At 54.0% G+C, this 20,485-nt stretch overlaps 6 protein-coding genes across 6 annotated transcripts; 3 read left to right on the top strand and 3 right to left on the bottom strand.

Annotated features, from left to right (window-relative positions):
• Positions 1 to 1,578: 1,578 nt before the first annotated feature.
• On the top strand, positions 1,579 to 2,793 carry A1O3_06075 (uncharacterized protein; the record flags this gene model as incomplete). Its single annotated transcript, XM_007736195.1, has 2 exons — positions 1,579 to 1,996; positions 2,051 to 2,793. The coding sequence occupies 2 exons, from the start codon at positions 1,579 to 1,581 to the stop codon at positions 2,791 to 2,793; spliced, it is 1,161 nt and encodes a 386-aa protein (XP_007734385.1).
• Positions 2,794 to 8,244: 5,451 nt separating this feature from the next.
• On the top strand, positions 8,245 to 9,056 carry A1O3_06076 (uncharacterized protein; the record flags this gene model as incomplete). The annotated part of the gene is made up of 2 exons (XM_007736196.1): positions 8,245 to 8,546; positions 8,603 to 9,056. The coding sequence occupies 2 exons, from the start codon at positions 8,245 to 8,247 to the stop codon at positions 9,054 to 9,056; spliced, it is 756 nt and encodes a 251-aa protein (XP_007734386.1).
• A 759-nt stretch (positions 9,057 to 9,815) lies between these two features.
• On the bottom strand, positions 9,816 to 10,088 carry A1O3_06077 (uncharacterized protein; the record flags this gene model as incomplete). Its single annotated transcript, XM_007736197.1, has 1 exon — positions 9,816 to 10,088. The coding sequence occupies one exon, from the start codon at positions 10,086 to 10,088 to the stop codon at positions 9,816 to 9,818; it is 273 nt and encodes a 90-aa protein (XP_007734387.1).
• A 4,401-nt stretch (positions 10,089 to 14,489) lies between these two features.
• Positions 14,490 to 15,686, top strand: A1O3_06078 (uncharacterized protein; the record flags this gene model as incomplete). Its single annotated transcript, XM_007736198.1, has 2 exons — positions 14,490 to 15,191; positions 15,240 to 15,686. The coding sequence occupies 2 exons, from the start codon at positions 14,490 to 14,492 to the stop codon at positions 15,684 to 15,686; spliced, it is 1,149 nt and encodes a 382-aa protein (XP_007734388.1).
• Positions 15,687 to 16,501: 815 nt separating this feature from the next.
• On the bottom strand, positions 16,502 to 17,536 carry A1O3_06079 (uncharacterized protein; the record flags this gene model as incomplete). Its single annotated transcript, XM_007736199.1, has 1 exon — positions 16,502 to 17,536. The coding sequence occupies one exon, from the start codon at positions 17,534 to 17,536 to the stop codon at positions 16,502 to 16,504; it is 1,035 nt and encodes a 344-aa protein (XP_007734389.1).
• A 1,128-nt stretch (positions 17,537 to 18,664) lies between these two features.
• Positions 18,665 to 20,233, bottom strand: A1O3_06080 (uncharacterized protein; the record flags this gene model as incomplete). Its single annotated transcript, XM_007736200.1, has 1 exon — positions 18,665 to 20,233. One exon carries the CDS (start codon positions 20,231 to 20,233, stop codon positions 18,665 to 18,667), a length of 1,569 nt encoding a protein of 522 aa, XP_007734390.1.
• Positions 20,234 to 20,485: the final 252 nt, after the last annotated feature.

Genomic DNA, 20,485 nt, shown 5'->3' on the forward strand with positions numbered 1-20,485 from the left:
CCCCCCCCCCCCAACCACCACCACCACCTCTCCTCCTCCTCCTTTCTGTTGTTCTCTCTTTTCTCTTTTCTCTATTCTCTTTTCTCTATCCCTCTTCCCCCCTCTCCCGTTGAGTCTTTTCTCTTTTCTCTCCCATCCAATCCACCCCGGCAGCGGCCCTCCATCCCACCTACGCGCCGTCCCTGCGATCCACACTTCTTCCCGTGTCTGTTCTCCATTTCCATTTCCATTATCAAATCATCACTTCACCTGCAGGGAGCTCGGACGACATTCTGACTTCTTGCATGAAACTACGGAACTCCGTCTCTCTTGCATGAAGCTACGGAACTTCGTCTCTCTACCCACTCCGTACACTACTCTTTACTCACCAATCTCCATCCTTCCTCCAGGTGACTGTTTCAGCGCGGGCTGCACCTGCTGCATTGTTACAATGCCATACACCGATATCTTCTCGTCTGACAGAGTTGTTCTCGTACGGACAATACTAGACTGTATCTCTGATTAGGGATGTTTTGCTGCCTCATTCACTAAGACGACAAGACTGCCTCGAGTCTTCGAGGCCTTGGTCCCATCAGACCATCTACGGAGGAGTACAGACACTCAATCACTTCACATTGATCCTCAGCAGTCACTGGGCGAAATCAAGAGGCTTCCTCCTCCAGGCCGGCTCTCCTCTGCAGAGTACGGAGTACGGAGGACTGGCTGTCGTTGACTGCTCTCTACCTCCTCTTTCATGTCTAGGCTTGCTTCCCTCTTACTCACCGCTACTCCTGACCTACTTGCCCTGCTTCCACCCTTGTTTCCCCTCCCTATCTCCCCCCAAAATTGTCAACTCCTAGGCTATGCAGAGGCGCAGATGATTTTTCCTATGGCCTATCCGCTCAAGCACAGTCCGTAGCCATGCTAGGCTTTCTGCATCGGCGTGGTCTACTGACCAGACGGGCCGTAGGCGCTGGCTCGCCCACTCACCACCACCACCACCACCACCTATGCCTCGTGCCCTGCTCCCAACTCTGCTGCCACCGACCACTGCTCTCAATGCTGCTCCCACCCCTGATTTCACGCCTGCTGCTGCCGACCGCTGGTCTCAGCCCTGTTCTAGCCCTGATTTCACACCCGCAGCCACCGACTGCTGCTCCCAACGCTGTTCTCACCCCTGATTTCCGCCTACTGCCACCGACTACTGCTCCCAGCTCTGTTCTCATCCCTCAAGCCTGCTGCCACCGACCACTGCTCTCACCGCTGTTCTCACCCCTGATTCATGCCTGCTTCCACCCTGCCCAGACCTTGCTTCACCCCTGCTTTCTCTTCACCCTTACCTTCACCTATGCGGTTCACCTCCATCAACTCTGCATTTTCAACCTACTCCGTACTCTACCTATCTACTCTCTACGCACTAATTACTACCTACTTCTACTCATTCCGCTTCCATCCACCTTTGTCCATTTCTACCCATTTCCACTTGCATCCTGATTTATCCACTCTCACTCCGTTCACTTGGATTGGAGTCCTCACCTGTCTACCGTCTACTGTCTACGTTTTACCCCCCCTGCCACCTGAAGTTCAACCTATCCCGGCATGTCTGTGCCTGAGCCAAACCCCAAATATCAAAGACATGTGGACAAATTGCAGGCGACCCTCTCCCATTTTTCCAAGACCAATGCGGCCAGTGACATACTCGTAACTTGGCTCCAGAAGATCATAGCCTTGTTCCACGAAGACGATGTTGGACTGGCCAAGCTCACCGAAACCACCAGAAGTAGGCACAAGGCGGCACGGAACCTTCTCCGCATGGTTCTTCATGACTTGGGCCATGAGGTCTTCTTCCTCTGTGGATTTTCGCTGCCCATCACCATGCTGGGAACCACCAAGGACCCTGCCGGATTCATTGCCACCATTCGACAATGGTGGGGCCATGTCAATGTCCCCATATCCTTTACTGAACTGTGCTCCGAACTGGTTGAACGCTACAAGGACATTATTCCGAGGAGCGAAGGTAGGAATCATCAGCAACGGAAGGGTACACAAGCACATCTAACAGAATAGCAAGGCTTGATCCCGGCTATCCCCCAAAAGCGACCGTGGCCGGACCAGGCATTGGAGGAGGAGCCAACACCCCAAAGCAGGGAAGAACAGACCTCTACCATCTCAAACCTACAACTCCCTGATGGAGAGGAGCGGAGATGTCCCAGCTCGAGCCTGGAACACCTGGGTGGACAGCAGCAGACATCTCAGACCAACTCAAACCCACAACTTCCCAGAGGGCCGACGGCAGACAGGTCGAACCAGCAACTCATGGGCGGAGAGGAGCAGAGGCCCGCCACCTCGAACCTGGAACTCACGATTGGAGAGCAGCAGACTTCTCGGATCAGCTCGAGCCTACAACTTCCCGGAGAGGAACAGAATGCACACAGCTCAAACCTACAACTTCCAAGCGAAGAGCAAACGGCCCGCCGCAGTTCAAACCTACAACCTCCAGGGACGCCTCATAGCCGCTCGAACTTACCACTCCCAGGCAGCGATGAACAGGCACACCACAGCAGTCCGAACCTGCACCTTCATAGAGACGCGGAGACCACCCGAGGGGATGAAACTGAGTGTTTTCCTGCCGAATTTGCGGCATGCCCGGCAACAATCCCGGAAGTCGAGGAGACCGAGGACCCTAATGATGTTGATGATGCCAATGGTGTCGATGATGACGAGGCCTACAACGCCGATAACAGTGGTTCTACTGATGAAGTTATGGATGCTGGTTTTTTTGATGAAGCTATGAATTCCATTGACAGTGAATAATCTGGGGAGGCCTAACCAGGATCCATGAACGAAGGATATATCGCGGACCAAGCCATTGGAGTGTCCTTGGGTAAGCTTGATACAGTTGTGCTGCCCACTCCTGACGAAACGTCACCAGACGAAGCGTTGAATGCCAATGCCAGGGCTGGCGATGTGTCTGTGCCCATCTCTCCGAATAGCACACTGTTCTTGCCGACTAGGGGAGTGGTTTCCCCGCGGGAAGATCAAGACATCCCGACGCTTTCCGCAGCCTCCTTGGAGAGGCTGGAGACGGAACTTGACGGTTTGTATACCAGATCAATCTTTGTACTGGTCTTCGGTGCTGACTAGAACAGGATCAATTGAAGGAGGAGTGTACAAGCTGTCGCCAATGGACACTATATTCATCCTCTCTTCGAAGCGGGTGGGCGACATACGGCTGACTATACCTGCCCGGAATACCGCCCAACCATTCATCACCATTCAATTGACCGTACCATTATCTCTGCATTCATTGAGGCATCGGGAACAACTGATGGAAATTTAGCTTGGTTCCTGAGGAGGCAGGAAGATCATTGGCATTGCGGAACAACTCATCTAACCACAAGCATGACAGGTTCCTTTCCCGTTCACTTCCACTTGCACAGCTTGAGCTTGCGGCAAGGCTGACACTACCCTTTTTCTCCTCTCCCTCACCACCGCCACCCGACAAGGCCCAATGCATATGAACAGCAATCCGGGCGTCCAAGGTACAATGACGGTATATCCCAAGTAGTCTTGTCCCACCTGGCCCTTGTACTCGTCCGTGCCCCGGACATGGATGGAGATGGCTCCAGAAGTCAGGCCGACTTTCACCAGGATGGCGACCACGTTGTCGTCGGGTCTCACCTCGGTGAGGTCGGAGAGGTTCCACCATTCGGGCTCGGAGCAGAGCTTTTTGACCTGTGCAAGTGCAGGAGTAAGACTGTCAGCAGAGGGACCTTGCAAGCAAAACCAATCGATCCAACGAAGAGAATGTTTGGAGGAGAGATTGTTCGAAAGAGAGAAGAAGCATTCGGAATCCTCGATTTGACGGAGAGATTGTTCGAAAGAGAGGAAGGAAGAATATCATACCACTGTCGTGCATATTTTCAAGAGTTCGCTGTCCGCAGTTATCTTGGTCGGGATCATTCTCATGTGGTTGGTCTGGCTCCATTCTGGTGATGTAGCTTGTATTGGATGTCGCATACGGGAAAGGGAGAAGGTAGTCTGACATGTCGGTAGCCTGACAGGTCCTTCCTCGATTGCCTTGTGCCGCCCGGGGTCAAGGCTGAGGTTGACGAGAAGAAATGAGATGAATGCAAAGTAATCGAATGCAACGAATGCAACGAAATCCTATGCTATGCTATGCTGTGCAATAAAATGAATGAAATGCAGTGCAACCCTTGTCCTTGTCCAGGCCCTGGTCTAGCTCTGAGTCTCGTCTGATATGCTTCGTAGTCTTCGCATCGGTGATGGACAGTTGTCTTTCTTCAAAGACATTGTTCCCGAGGGGTGTTGAGCTCGGCAGTCTGATGGGGACTACAGGAGTTGCATTGGCAGTACAGTCAGTGGTAGTAGCATTGGTAGTGGCAGTAGCAGTGGCAGTAGCTGAGAAGTAGCTGGACAGTAGAAGGAACAGTAGCAGGAACAGCTAGAACAGTAGGAACAGTGGCAGTGACAGTAGCTTAGCAGTGGCAGTAGCAGGAACAGCAGGAACAGTGGGAACAGTAGGGACAGTAGCAGTGGTACGAAGCAGTAATTAGTAATTAGAAGCCTCTGAGAGACGTCTCGAAACACATCCGGACAGTTCTTGAGAGTAGAGGGACCGACGTCGCCTCGGAACGTTCCAGGTCCGGCACAGAGTTCCGCATGCAACGTGGGTTCGGGTCGGGAGTTGGGCACATTCACTGCTGTGCTTAGAGTATGACAGTAGTATAGACGGTCTGATTTGGTCCGATGTGGTCTACTCTCGTCTGGTGTGATTGGTCTACTTGACCTGGTCTGCTTGGTCTGCTGGGTCTGTCCGGTCTGGTTTGAGTTGAGTTGGGCAGAGATTTCTATTTCCTGTCTGGGCATCTGGTACCGGCCTCCTGGAGAGAAGTGCACAGGCTGAAGCTGAAGCTGTTATGGTCGTCGATGTGATGTGATGTGATGGATCCGGATGTCCCACTGGGGACCAGAGCAGCAAATGCTGCAAATGCAGTTGCAATCACAGTTACAGTTACAGTCACAGGTACAATGGTTGGTCCATCAAGCCTTGGAATGAGGTTGAGCTGAGCGTGTCTCAGGGCTGTGGCTAAACGGTTTCCGACGTTGAACTCCCGGAAAGCGTTGCGTTGCACGCCTCGTCGCACACGTGGTTAGTGTATCATCTACCTACCTACTTACGTATCTACCGACCTACCTACATACGTGAATGGCCCGACCCTGCTTGTCCTGGTATGTAGGTACCTCAGATGACGCTGCTTCCAGATGATGCTGCTTGTACAGATACCGACCTACCTACCTTAGGTGTGCATGTCCATGAGAGTTTCGTTCCGTCAACATAGAATACAGTTCCCTAGTTCAATGGTCCATGAGAGTTCCGTCAATATGGAATAAAGTTCCCTAGTTCCACGTGGGTTCATGATCATGGCTTTCTTCCAATCGAACAGGGCAGAGCAATAAACTTACGTAACGACAGTGATGAATGAGTGAAGAGTGAAGATGTCAAGCTTGACTTTGAGCTTGACTTTAAGCTTGAATTTGAGTTTGAGCTTCAGTTTTAGTTTGAGTTTGAGCTTGAGTTTGAGCTCGGGCCGCCTACAACAGAATTATCCGTGTCTTCAGACGTACATGGGTGCAGACACCGTGGATACATGTCCAACTTGGCCAACCTTTGGGCTCTGGCTAAGTGCGAAACGCCATGGAAACCCATCAAGCCTACCGTCGAATTCGAACTCCGCCAGCATGCGTGCACACTGGATGCCGAAGTCGTCCGTCACTGGGTCACGCTGCTGGAAGCGATTGTGAGAGTGGCGGAGAAGAAAGCGTTCCTAGACATATGTACTGTACACTACTCGGCCAGAGCTGTGAATCGGTGTCTAACACCTTAGCCTTCCTTCCACCTCCAACGTCGCTTATATGTACTCTGCTCGCTGCAGTATATACACATGCATGCATGCTGGCTGGTCCCGCCCAAGTCTGCCCGACATTGGGGTCCCCATCAACTAGCAATTAGACCGACCCGCATCAAGGCCTTCCGACTATTCGTCCGTCCGTCCACGCTGACATGGTGTTGCTTGCTTGCTCGCTAGGTGGGTGGGGAGGTGGGTAGGTAGGTAGGTAGGTACAGGTCCAAAGTGGAGAGGAGAGGGCCAGAGACAGTAAAGGGCCAGAGACCATAGTCCCATGGCACAGTACGGAGTACTGCAGTACCTAGCTACAGCACTTAGCTACAGCACGTAGCTACAGCATATAGCTACAGTACTAAGCTGGTAGTACCTGGAACAGCGTAGCAGAGGCTAAGGGCCTCGCACTCGGATCTGATGAAAGGACGAGAACCATGTGCGTCGTAGTAGTACCCAGCTACAGCCCAGCTACACCACCCAGCTACAGCATCTAGCTACAACATCTGGCTACAGAGTACTGAGTCGTGCAGATTGACCCTACACCACCTAGCTACACCACCCGAGTCGCAAATTGACCCGAACAAGCGAACCGACCAAACCACAAAGCATGAAGAGATTAATTTCTCCGTTTTGCACTACCATGACTCTGAGATGATATGACCGAGGTCGAGATTGACGTGTCCACCGGACGGAATACCCGTGCAAGACCATTCCCATTCGACCTAGATCAATGTAAGTGTCCCAAACGGGTGTTGACCGGGGCCAGAATCGACTGTGATACGTCCAGACGATGATAGGGGGCTTCGCTTACTTTGACGGATTCTGTACGGAGTCAATCAATGCCCAGGTCGCAGGTCGTGCCTGGGTCTGCCACAACTTCACTTCCACCCGCTGTCAATCATTAAACGTGCGAGTCGCACACGCGAGCCGTGGCGGTGGCGGTGGCGTTGGCGTGGCGCACGCAAGTACTCCGTGCGTTGTGTGGTTCGTGGTGTGTGATCTGCACAACGGTCACGCATGACCCTACCCCATCCTATCCTATCCTATCCTGTCCTGACATGCAAAACACATATGCTGTTCCTACCTAGACAGCTTGGGCACTTCACTCACTACAGTATGAGTAGGTGGTAAGGTAGGACTGTACAAAGTCCTGTACGGATACGGAGGATGGTGTAGTAGTGAGGAGTAAGGAGTGAGGAGTGAGTAGTAGTGAGGGTACTGTATAGAGGACAGAGTGAGTAGTAAGGAGTGAGGAGGACAGTGTAGTAGTGAGGACTGAGGATTGAGGACTGAGTGAGTAGTGAGCACGGTAGTGAGTGAATGAGTATGGATGGATGCGGATAGTGTCTCCGCCCATGCATATCATATCATACATGCATGTCTACGCAGTATCCCCATTCCTGCCGTTAAATGCCTCCCGGCAGCTCGGTTCCGGTGGCTTGACCGGAAGGTGACCGGCGCAGGCAAATACGGTACTAAGACGAAGACGAATACTAATCCTAATCCTAATACGCCAAATGGTCTCGAAATGCCTCCGGGGCTAGAAGGTCCACATGTTTCTGTCTCGGTCTCGTGGAGACGCTAAGCGGGAGGATCAACGCATCGGCCATTCCAAGTCAGATGGATGCCTGAGGACCGGACCGGGCCGAGGCTGGATCCCGCTAAGCATGGACCACTTGAAGGATGAACATTCTTCAACCAAGGCGACACTTGGAGTAATTCCAGTTCTACAGAATGGGAACTGAAGGCATCTGGGCCAAAGAAAGAAGACAGGAGAGGTGGATGCTGAGCCCACGGGATAAACAGCATCGATACTGGCAGGATAATGTTTGGACGAGCGGCGGCAGAGTGTCCCTCGTCCCTCTAGACATGGCCGTCGTCATCTCGCCATTGTTTCCATGGGTTGGAGAATACCAGGGCGTCCAGCCATCGCGTAGTGATCCTGTCGCCCAGCTACTGGTCTCGGCACGTGACTTGTTTGTCGAGGACTGTCACGTGCCTGACGAGGTACCAAGTCGGCCTCCCTCAACAACGAAGAGATTGGACGAGATAAAAGGGGGATCACCTCGTTTCATCACCTCGCCTCCATCACTTCGCGAGGGCAATGACGACAAAAGCATACATCATGGGCACATCACGTGGGACGCCAAGACTCTCATCACAGTGATCTATACACCGCCATCCAACTCTACCTCGCCCTCCTCGTTCCATTTCCACTTCCTGTGACACGGCACTGCATTGTACTACACTGTCTCTACTCTTCATCGTGCTTCTAACCCACACACTGTTTCCATTCCCAACACAGGACGCCGTACGTATTGATCCACTACTCCCTGACATCATGAGCTTGTTCGACAACCGTCCCTTGACCCAAGCAACTCTGGCCGGCGACGTTGATGAAGTCAAGCACCTCCTCGAAGGCGAGGTTGCCGATCACGACAAGTCTGCCGCATTCCGCATTGCTACGGATCTCGACCATGTTGAGATCATGTCTCTACTCCTCCGGATAGGCGTCAAGCCCTCATTCCTGGAGTTCTACGTGGCAATGAAGAATCGTTCGTACCCGGCCCTCGATTTGCTATTGCAGAACGGCGTGGATCTCGGCAGAAACACCCGAGATCCCTACCTCAAAATGATTTGGGAGTGAGTTCCCTCTCTCTAGCTTGTCTATTTGATGGGAGTGATTCTAACATTCATAGGGACGCTCTCTCTCACTTGGAGCTTGTCCGATACCTCGTCGAACACGGTGCCAATCCAAACGTCCTCGACTTGGAAAAATTTACCCCGTTTGCGTGGGCTGCGGCTTTGGCGTCGCGAGAGACTCTCGATCTGCTTCTCGAGCATGGTGCTTCAGTCCATTTTGGCAACCCGCTACATATGGCCGTTCGTCACGGCCGCGAAGACGACATCATCGAGCTCCTTTTGAATCATGGCGCAGACGTGAATGCAATCGAATTCGAAGGGAATCCGTCTTACTACTATGGGATACACGCCGGTGTCGGAACCCCGCTACACGAGGCCTATGTTATGGGCAATGACAGACTGGTTCAACTTCTTCTCAAACATGGTGCAGATCCAAAAATCAGAGATACCAAAGGCTGGATGCCCATTCAAAAATGCACAAACAACCGTCACATCAGTGCCGCTCTCTGAAGCCCAGCTAAGGGAGGGCTGAAAACCGGAGGAACACCTTATTTACGAACATACTCTGGTTTCGGAGAGAATTTGAGCAGCCGATGGAAAAGGTCTTTCCTGGCTTTGTATCATATTTGTACCAATATCCAATGTCTGGGGGCGTTGGGTTCAAAATCTAGGGGTGCGCCCTGTTTGTCTCTTTTTATATCATCCGGTTCCACCTAGCACAACAGGGCAACTGGGTGTTCTAGGGAGTAAGGTGAAAGGGAATACGCTTAAAATCTTATGTCACAGTCTACGTCTACTACTATCCTACGAATGAATTCTGATCATCGGGACGAACTGGCCACACTACACTACGATTACCGACCGCCTGGCTCGCAGCCCCGGTCAGCCGAAGCTACCGGCATTGGCACCCATTGCAAGACCAATGCAGTTCTCGAGTAATGACCTATCTGCTACGCATCAGTGTCCAGCCATCGAGACTGTCTAGTAGCACGCTTAACATCATCTCATCGCCCCTCCCTGTTCCCACGGATTCTGCTACCGCCTGTATTCGAATGTTCTCTACGACAGAAAGGCGCCCAGTCACAGTCGTTGGCTCTACCAGAACAGACCTGGCCGTTTCCCAGGTGTCACCGCTACATGGGCTGAACAAGGCGAATCCTCGACTTTCACCATAATCATCCAGTCCTTCGTCGTCCGCCATGGTGTGCTCGGCATTGATCCGATGGTCGAGCAGCGCTCTAACCACACGCATTTCAAATGGCCTTTATACTACTTATCTTGGACATGAGTCTTCTTCGCCGCTCGCTGCTGCATGATCTTCCTCCTCTTCTCAAAGGTCTCGCCGATCCCGGTTCCGGCTCCAGATCCAGGTCTGGGTCCATCAGCTAATCCGTCGCCTCTCGGACCGTCCTGGGTGTCTCGGCGTCTTTTCTTGCGCCGGTCGAACGGATTGGCAGCCTCGCCGCACGACCGGTGAGCGACGGTTCTGCGAATGCGATCGCAGAGCCCGCCGAGCCCGGTCCAGTCTTCGCCGCCAAACATGTCTCTCTGGTTCCGTTCGCCGCGAATACCAAGTCTGACAACAACCTGCTCGCCATCTTCCAGCACCGGCACCAGCACTATATTCTTGAGGACGAAATTGGGCGTCTGTCCAGCAGGCAGAATAAAACACAGAGGGTTGACGTCATCATTGCATCAGCCCAGCCTTCGGTTGCAGGTTATCTTGCTCCAAGTCTAGGCACGGTTGAGGTCGTTGAGCAAGCGTCATGGAAGGTTCTAGTGCCGCAAAACACTGAACTCACTGCAGCTGAGGATGTTCCAATCAATTCGAGTCGCCGTCTTGTGCACCATGGCCGCCTTGGTCAGACCGGAGTACGACATGCGAACGGGCGCCTCGAGGATAGACTGTTGCTGCGATGTCAACGGGCTGGGAAGTCTACCGCTGGAGAACAGTCGGAGATAGAGAACAGGTAAAGATCACATTCAAGAGGCTATCCTCTACATGACAACACCACACCGAAGCCCAGATCGCCGCTAAAGAAGCCACCACCGCCGCCGAAGAGCAAGGACAGGTTGCGTTCTTCTCCGCGAATGCGTTCATTGATTAGTCAGCAACCGGCGCAGGAATTAAAGCATCGACTTCCGCTGCCTTCGCCTCGTTGTCCACATCTGTGTCACATATTTTCTCCTGTGCCTCTCTCCCGCCGCGCCGTGGATGATTGTTGCTCTGTTTTCGCGATCACTGGTACTGTGTTGGTATTGGCGGCTACTCGACATGAGATACAATGTGTCGCATTCTCACTACGATCTTCACTCAATGTGGGTGTATGAAGATTACACGCCACAACTGCGTCTATATTGGAACGCCTCGCTGCCATGTTCAACGTGTCACAACCAAGCCAGTAAATGGACGCTGCCCTGATCATTCCGCGCAGAGCCAAAGTACGCAACGCGTGGAAGATCATGTACAGATCTTGGATTCTGACGCTTGACTTACAATGTTCACGTTTTCGCACCAACGCCGGCAGCGGCAGCGGCCTTTCACGGTGTCTAGCCAGCAAACCCGGACTTCGTACTGCAGCCCCCCAGCAACAGGACCGAGGTCCGGTGAGGTCGTGCCTCGTTTGTCCTCAGCATACAGTCCAGAAGTCGATACCAAGCTGCGCTGCAAGGCAAACTCTCTCGATGCCAGTTTGTTAACTCTCGAGAGTCTGCAATTCAACACCATGCTTGCGAAAGTATGCGCCACCAACACCACTACAACAACCGTGCCCTTTCCTAGGCATGGCCATGACCGGAGAGCAGTACTTGGCCAATTTATTGATCCTTGAGAGGCTACAATTCAACACCATGCTTGCGAAAATATGCTGCCACCAACTCTACTATTCTCGGGATTTGATCCCTCCCGATCCGAGGTGGACGATCTTCTCTTTCAGCATGTTGCCGAAGCTAGCGAAGACCCTTGACAATGTGGAGCGACTACCGTGCATAAAGACAACATGGACCGCGCCTTCAGTTATTTCGATGTCCTATGAGCTTGTGCTTTCTGCAACACTGACTTGATTTGAACGGTCAGAACAATCGGTGGCTCGGAAGATCGGTCTCAGAACAGCTAAAATCTCGAAATGGTGAACATCCCATGGTGCCGGTGCAATGCAGTATGCTCCGCTCAGGCCAGCTATTGCAGGGCTACTCAATCGGTGCCTCCTCTGTGATATGGATATCCAATATGGATGCGGCCGTAGTCAGCAGACTCTTCGGCAGACACAGAACCCGAACCCGAACCAGAATCAGGACCAGAATCAGAATCAGAACCAGGACTAGGCGGTAGCAGGAGAAAAGGCAATACGGGCTCAGGTGTTGTGCTTGTGCTTGCTTGTGCTTATGGCTGTCTCCGAGGATGGAATGGAGTCGCTGCTGTCACTACTGTCACCACCACTGCTCTAACCCACAATCAAAGCTTCCATCGTGATCGGCACCGCATCAGAAGGATAGTAGTCCCCAATGGACAAGTCCGGGAACCCAGGCTCGGTCCACACAAAAGATGTCTCTCGGAACCCGCAATATCTCGCAACAGCCCGTGACTCGAAACGGTCGATGTTTCGGAACCGCTTCCATAGCTCGCTTTTCGAATTGACTTCTTGAGGGAACATTTTTGACTACAGCTCCATCACCTGTTCACCGTCGACAGCGAAAACGATGACGGTCTCGGCCAGACACCCATGTTACAACTGTGTTCTCAAGAACACGGTGGCGATCCAGCGGTTCGCGCAATGCGCCAGCCAGTTCTGCCACTGATTATTTGGAGCGTTCTACTTCGACCCGGCCATCAATCAGATCTCTTCAAGATCCGTTGCTCCGAAGAGCATCCAGGTGACCAGGAAGCGCTTGTCTGACACCACCCACACAACGGCACCTGTGTGTGGCTGGCCCAAGACCAGATCCTCGTGGAAGTCGAGCGGGCCAGGATTCGCCATCTTCGTTCCCTCTCGTGATGCGTTCATTCTCGATCTGGAACCACTTATCAGACAGCTTTGATGAAGAGCATCCCTCCGGAATGGTTGATTCCTAGGACAACCTGTCTCAGCGTGTCGAGATCTGCAGTACATTCGCTCGGCTGTGCAGTTGGGTGGACTTGGTTGCTTGAGCGCACAACACCAACCAACCAGCGAGATAGCCGAAGTGTGGAAACTTTCCATCCATCCGACCAAGTCAAAGCCTCCTTCATTTCTTCTCGCTCTCCGTGCTTCCGCCTCCACTGCCGCCGAACCAGTCAGAGAAGAATCCAATCTTCATATACTTCATGGCCTCCTCCTGCAATCTCTTTTCTTGTGTGTCGAAGTGTGTCGAGCGCTACGGCGACCGCTGCGGCACAGACTCGGACGGGAGGGCGGCTTCTGCATGGACTGAGGCGAAGCCGATGCCTGCTCTGGAACAAGAACACCTTTGTCATGTTGATCTTGACTGTCAACCTCAATATTTGCTAATGCAAAACCTGCGACGTCTCACGGAGCTTAGAGGTCATCAATCTTCAGCGGCATGACAAACATGATGGCCGATCGAGTAACGGATCAACTATCGGCAGTATCTTGGGAATGCCCGGGATCCAGTGTGACCGAGATCACGCCTTGAATGTGGTTGAACATGGTTGTCCAGATCCACTAACGACAAATCTGATCTCTGCAAGGTGCGTGATTGGAGCAGGGGCCGCCTTCTGGATATTCGACCGTCGCATTCTTATTTTGTTCCGAGTCAAAGAACTGCAAGCGAGCACCCTTCTGTTCACCGTGGAAGGCAAGACAACATTGCATTGCACCGCATGGCACGACCGTGGCCAACCCGGAAGGATCCGTCTTGGTTGTCGATACGAAGGCAGCCTTGATGCCGCCCTCGATCCATCAACGACCGGAGGGACAGACAAATGGAACTATACCTTGACAAGGAAGAATTCCGCGGCTGGATCGAACTCAGGTAACTGAAACCGGGTCGCGGAAGAGACATCACCACGCAATAATGATACGTATCGACGCAGTCTCGCGCTCATGAAGCAACATGGCTACACAGCTCCCTTCGTTGCCTTCCAGTTGCCCTCTTTCTGCGAATCTCGAGACGGTGCCTAGTCTAGAAGACGGCGAAGGAAACACTCCAGTCGTGAGGTGAAGAGCTTCGGCAACAAGATCATGGCAAAGTGAGACGGGGAGAGCTGAAGCAACACTTCGGATGTATGACCACACTGGAGAAGGCCCATTTGAAACTCCTGGGGATGTCGCTGGGCTCAGGGCTGTCAGAATGCTGTGGAAATGTGCTATATTCAATATATATCACAGTTATCTTCCCACGATGCCCGACCTGTTGCCTCCCTCCTTTATTGCAGTCCAATCTCAAGTCATCAGACATGCAGTCAACTCTTACTAGCACGTGATGGGCGTTTTCCGATGGTATCTGGTCCTGGAGGTTTCATTTTCACGAACGCGTTGGAAGCACTCGCGACCGCCATTATCTTTTCGGGTTGGCTCTCTGGATTCGGGTCGAATGAGACGCGTACCAACGAATAAACGACCAGCTGTGTAACTCTGCACGGCGGACGACGTCTCCAGAATGAGCGTCAAGGTAAACGTCCAGACAGCCCAAACAAACGGTTCACGGGTCGAGGAAAGGCGAACACTAGAAGCTGCGTCTCCCAGAAAATCCGGTCTACCATCTACCATTTTAGCGAAGCGACGTTACGTGTGTGCATGTGCATGTGCTGCATCGCAAGGGTCAAGAAACTCCTCAATCACTCCCAGATCTCTGGACGATCTACGAACAAGCCGTACTACGGTTGATGTTGGAACCCGGGCTCGGTGTCAAGTCGTCAAAGTATTCAGATTCAATCAGGTGTTCGCTGAGGTGTCCCGCGGATAACTCAACCACCGCTCCCACTCGGGCCCTAGGAGATCGGCAATGATCCGCATCCCCGGAGCAAGGATCGCGAGAGGCAAGGGCGAGGGCGAGGGCGAGTATCAAGACATTGTTGGCAACCTGGGCGGCCACGAAGTCGGAGGCGATGATGAACTGAACAAGATTTTGGAACACGAAGATATTCTGCCAGCGGCTCCACGGTCCAGGATGGCTGCTCGGCTGGAACGGACCACCCAGCAGCACCTCGACGTCAAGCTCGGCGTCCGGGCGAGGCGGCAGATCCACATCGCGATGCAGCAGGAGGCCGCCCGGGGCGAGGCGGCGGCCGAGGAGGAGGACAACAACTGTGCCCTCCACAATGGACACACCCCCGAGGTCGAGCGCCATCACTACGCCCTCCGCGTGGACATGCTCCACGGGCTGGACGAGCGGGCCATGACGGTGTTCCTCCGCCACTCGCAGCAGTGGCACCGCTTCCTCGGTCTGTACGAGGCCTCCTCGACCGCCGGGGCCCACAAGCGCAAGGCCGCGCCCGCGACGACCACGACGGCCTTGGACCTGGCCGGGACGCTACGGCAGCTCCACGGCGTGGCCAGGGCCAAGGAGGAGGTGGCCGAGGGCCGGGTCGGGACCAAGAAGGAGGAGCCCGACGAGGAGGGAGAGCGCAGCGGCAAGAAGGTGGCGCGGGACGAGCCCGTCCAGACGGGGGCGGGAACGGTGGTGCGGATGGACACCTGGGCTCGGGTGCGCGACAAACTGCGTCTCTGGTACGGGCCCGACTTCCAATAGCAGTCCATCCAACAGCAGCAGGCGGTGGAGGAGCTCGTCTACCGCCGACCGAGGCACGCGCTGATGGTACAGCTGCCCACGGGTACGGGCAAGACGGTGCTAATGGAGGTCGCGGCGCTGCTGGCCGAAACCAAGACCACGGTGGTCGTCGTGCCGTACCGCAGCCTGCGGCGGGACCTGGTCGCGCGGCTGCGCCAACGCGGCTTCGACATCAACAACCGCGAGTCGGACCGCTGGCGCGCGGTGCACCTGGTCGTGGTTGTGCTCGAGACCTGGAACGTGAACCGGGCCTTCAAGGCCTTCATCGACGACCTGGTTACCCAGAACCGGCTGGCGCGCATCATCTACGACGAGGCCCATCTGTTGTACCATCGAGGCCTCCAACTCCTGTCAAGACCGTGGGCTGAATCGATTGAGCTGAGTTGTACTGGACTGGACGAAGCAAAATAACCCAGCAGAATTCCTAATTACGAACATGAAATGAGGAGGTTCGACCAATCACTCCTGTCTAGCACTGTCGTTAGCCGCAGGCCAAAGGACTACGATCATGGTGAAGGAGAGAAATCCACTTGCTCCAAAGCATGCAAGAATTGTCTCGATTGTCAGAGAAAGGTCTTCATGTAGACGGGCTTAGGAGGAGTATTTTATCCAAGAATGAGAGAGTACGAAGGAGAGTTGCGAGAAGTTCCTAGGTGCCTATACTCATACTGTGGAGCCTGGCCACATGATGGCTTGCGCAACATCCATGCATCCATGATGCCTCTCGCAGCTCCAGACGATCAACACCGGCGTATCAGTGGACGTGACAGTGATGCCCCGTGTCCACCGTCCACCAGGGAGCTGAACAGCAGTGCGCACAATCAATGGTGTGGGTATCTTGTCATGGCGTCGACGCTACGGAGCGTGATCAAGCCATAGATGGACTTGATTCATTGAAAGGTACTCACTCATGGTCGCAACTAGTGTTACAGTCCCTAAGCTCGCAATATTGGTGGTGTGCACCCCGAGAGTACCGTCAAGTCTTGTGCTGACAGTTCTCCGTCCTCCGTACTCTGTCCGCACCCGGATGGATCAGACCACAAGCCGTGCCGCCGATTGCTATATCATGTACACGCCGCACGAAGCTTTCCATGCTGGCCTGATAGTCCTTCCGTCACTGAAGACTGCAGAACTTCGAAACACAAAGCAGCTACAGGAAAGCACGCGAGTTGGGATAAACATGTAGCGGTTGACTAGTAAGATACTGGCATCAGTGTTGACATCCATCAGATTGGGACGACAATCTTGATCCCACTGACACCGGCCCTTAGCTTATCCAGCGCCGGATTCAACCCCTCCAGACCGCCGGCCTCGATCTGAATGCCCGGGCTGGGCACAATAGAACCCGACTTCAGGCCGCCCTGCAGCCATCCATGAAAACACTGGGATATGTGTTCATCCCTCTTCGCCGGATCCATTGGGGGATAATTGAACGTGATCTCGGTGTTGTCGAGCGTCGGGTGGTCGGGCGGCAGAATAGGCGAATGGGCCACCTTGGCGACTCCATTGCCCTTTGTTTCCTTGAGCACGTCCAGTGTGGGCTGCAGGGCTTCATTGACGACACAATGTGCGATGTGCAGGTCGACGCCATCCTTCTTCACCGCGTCCACAATCTGAGACACGACATCGGGCGCCCTGTAGTCGAAGACGGCGTGTGCTCCCAACGTCTTGAGGTAGTCGTGGTGTTTCGGGCTGGCGGTCGCGTAGACAGTGAACCCCAGCGACTTTGCGGATTGGATGGCAAACGAGCCGACACTGCTGGCGCCGCCCCAAATCAGCACGGCCTGTCTGTCCTGCGGGCTGTACTTGGTGTCGAGCGGAACGCCCACTGTCGTCCAGGCGGTCAATGCCGTCATGACAGCCAAGGGAAAGACAGCGCCCTCTTCAAACGACAGGTTGTCCGGCAGTGGGATAACGCCATCAGCCTGGGCCAAGACATATTGTTGGAAGGCGCCGTAGTCCGGCGAGCCGTGTTGGAAGAAGGACGACGCCAGTGCGATGACTCGGCTTCCGAGCGCCAGGCCGGAGACTTGGGAGCCCAGCTTGGCGACGATTCCCGACGTGTCGCATCCAAGGACGGCGGGGTACACAGGTACGGGCGGTATGCCGAAGTCGCGCTGGTAGTAATCGACGGGATTCAGGGCCACGGCCTTGACTTGGATGAGAACTTCGTTGGGACCGGGCTCGGGCGTCGTGCGTTCTCCGACGGACAGGGGGCCGCCTTTTTGTGGAAGAATGGCAGCTTGGTGTTTACTAGCCATGGTTGTTGGGTAATACTGAGCGAAGCGAGGTAGGAAATAGCTGCAAGATACGTCAAGAAAGCCGCGATATTGATAGCACGTCAAGAACACGCCTTGTATGCAGTACGCAAGATTTGGCAGCCTTGCCTTGGTGGGAAACAGCAAGTAAATGCAAACAGCCCGTAGCAAGCAGTGAGAAATAGCAAGTAAACAGCACGTAGCAAGCAGTGCAGGGCACCTCCAATTTTTATATGACTTATGACTGCTTACATCCGTGCTGGACAGGCAGGGTTGCCATAATTATTAATTATCGGACTTTAGAATAAAGCCGTTTCGCTCGAGGGTTGCGTAGGTCAGATTGAGGACCTGGATACGACGCGAGGTTAGCGGGGGCGGGGCTTAGGGGCCAGGAATACGAGCTGAAGTTTAGGGGCCTCCCTAATTGTGAGGCCTGAGGCTGGGTACAATGCCAAATGACGGGTTATCTCCGATCTCCTACACCACCAACCTTCAATAACTTGTTAATTATTCACAGCGCTAATTAGTATGGGATAATGCTGCCTTGATACCTTCTCTTGTAACTATATCTCGCACTCAAGCGGGTATGTTATCGATATAGCCGTGGATAATCTTTTGATCAATCCCATAATAATCCGCTATTATTATTTCAAATCGCATACAGCCTTATTAGCCTAAGGAGCCTTGGCCATCTCTCTTCGGATACGTACGTAGATGCGCCGGGTCCTAAGGCCAAACCAAACATTCCACCACCCTCCAAGTTCATTCCCTGACAACACTCGCACGATCGGGATCGGCGCGATTGCTGACTAGTAGGTAAGTTCTCTGTACAGGTAGATTGTTGATGGGATGGTCGTGCAGTCTCACACTGTACTCCGTACATGTAGCTATGTGGCCATATATGGGCACATGTACAGTATGTCCTCCGTACAGTATGTCCTGTAGCCACCTTGGCTATACTAGTGTTGAAGAGTTCCTTGTTCTCTCTCATCGCGGCCTGGGCCTGAGCTTGGACCTGAGCCTGGGCCGAAGCCCACCCTGCCTATTTCCTCTGTAGGAGTCTGTAGATAGTAGGGACTCAGACTTGCAGATGAGGCTGGGGAATGCTCCCTAAGAATTGACAAGTTTCTGTCAATCCAACTGCAATTCCCTGGTCTTCTTTGCCAGACGCTCCTCAATTTGCGTCCGAGGACTGGGAAGCTTGACATCCGGGAAGCGAGGATCTTTGGTCCAAGGAACAAAGTCGGAACCCTCGACCAACCACCTGAAGATCTCGGCTTCGAGTCGCTTGGCTACCGGAACATGGCGCGGGTCGGCGGCAAGATTGTGCATCTCGCCGGGGTCTTGTAGTCGGTGGTACAGCTCTGCGGGCTCGTAGAGTCGATAAACGTATGTCCAGGTCGGATCTCGGATACTGATGGCTTTCCCCACCAAGGTCGTGTCCTCGTGTTGGAGGCCTGCCTTGATGTCATATGGGTACGGGGCTTGTTCGAGGATCGGCTCCTCGCTGGTCAAGAAGCCCCCTTCGGAAAAGGCAAAGTCCTTGTGATGTTGGACCCCGTCGAGAAGGACGGGGATCAGAGACTTGCCATTGTGCGGGAAGCTTTCCGCCACGCCGCAAAACTCAAACACCGTGGGGATCAGATCGACCATTTCAGACATGACATCGGAGACCTGTCCTTCGGGTAAGCCGGCGCCGGCCAAGATCAGCGGTTCATGAACTAGGGAGTCGGAAAGACCCGAAGGCCATTTCTCGATGAGACCATGATCTCCCAGATATTCGCCGTGGTCGGTAAAGAACATGGTGATGGTGCTGTCCCACAACCCCAGCCGGTCCACCTTGTCGACCAGCTGGCCGAACTGGTCATCTAGCCTGGATATCATTCCATAGTAGGTGGCCTTGACCTCAGCCCAGATCTCATCCGTGGCCCGATGCGTGCCGTACCGATCTCGGATGGCCTTCATATACCGCGGCTCGTAACCCGTCTTCTGCGTGGCATGCGAAACCTCCGGCATGGCTGACCGATCGTACATGGAGAAGTATGGCTCTTCCACTTGGAATGGACAGTGGGGGAAAATCAAGGGGAGAAACAGGACCCAAGGGCGGTCGTCTGGAGGACATTCCAGCCATTTGAGGGCCGACCGGACGACCGCGTCGTCGTAGTCGAGTGACTCCTCGGGGCTTCGCAGGCCGCGATAGAAGAGACGGCCCCAGATATCCTCTGAAGGCACGGCACCCTTTGAAAAGTCGGGCACGAACCCGGGAGTCTCCAGGAAGCCATATTCGGTGACACTCAGCTCGGTCACGGTCGGGGCGAAGGTGTCTCCCCGGGGGGCTAAGAAAGCGACGTGATAGCCCCACTCTTTCAGCGACCGAAACATGTTCGGCTCCCAGGGCTTGATGAGGTTTTCGAGGCTTCGATGACCGCTGACATGGGGGTAGGTGCCGGTGAACATGCTGCATCTCGACTGAGAACAGACCGAGGCCTGGGTGAAGCAGTTGGTCAACCGCGTGCCACGACGGGCAAAGGCGTCGATGTTCGGGGTTCGGATCGGTGCCGTGCCATCGCTACTACAGCCCAGTGCATCGTACCGCAACTGGTCGGGCATGAAAATGATCAAGTTTGGCCTGCCCCTGCCCGTTCCATCGCCGGAGCTGACGGGGAGAGGGAGAGGCTTTGCCGGCAAGGAATGAGACATTGACTTGGTGCAATGGAGTGGACGTGAGGTTCGGTTCGCATGCAGATGGCGCAATATGCCATTGACATGTCTCCATGAAGAAGAGAAGCGCAGGACAGGTCACCATCGGGGCACGGGCGGCTGTCGGGATGAGGATCAGGGGTGAATCGAATCTTCAAAGCGGCCGTCGGAAATTCCGGTTGCGGTGATTGCACCAACGCGGCTGTCGGAATGGCGCCATCTGCAAACTTCAGCCTCAAACACCTGAGCTGC

The sequence above is a fragment of the Capronia epimyces genome (assembly GCF_000585565.1).
Source record: "Capronia epimyces CBS 606.96 chromosome Unknown aczIQ-supercont1.5, whole genome shotgun sequence".
NCBI lineage: Eukaryota > Fungi > Ascomycota > Eurotiomycetes > Chaetothyriales > Herpotrichiellaceae > Capronia > Capronia epimyces.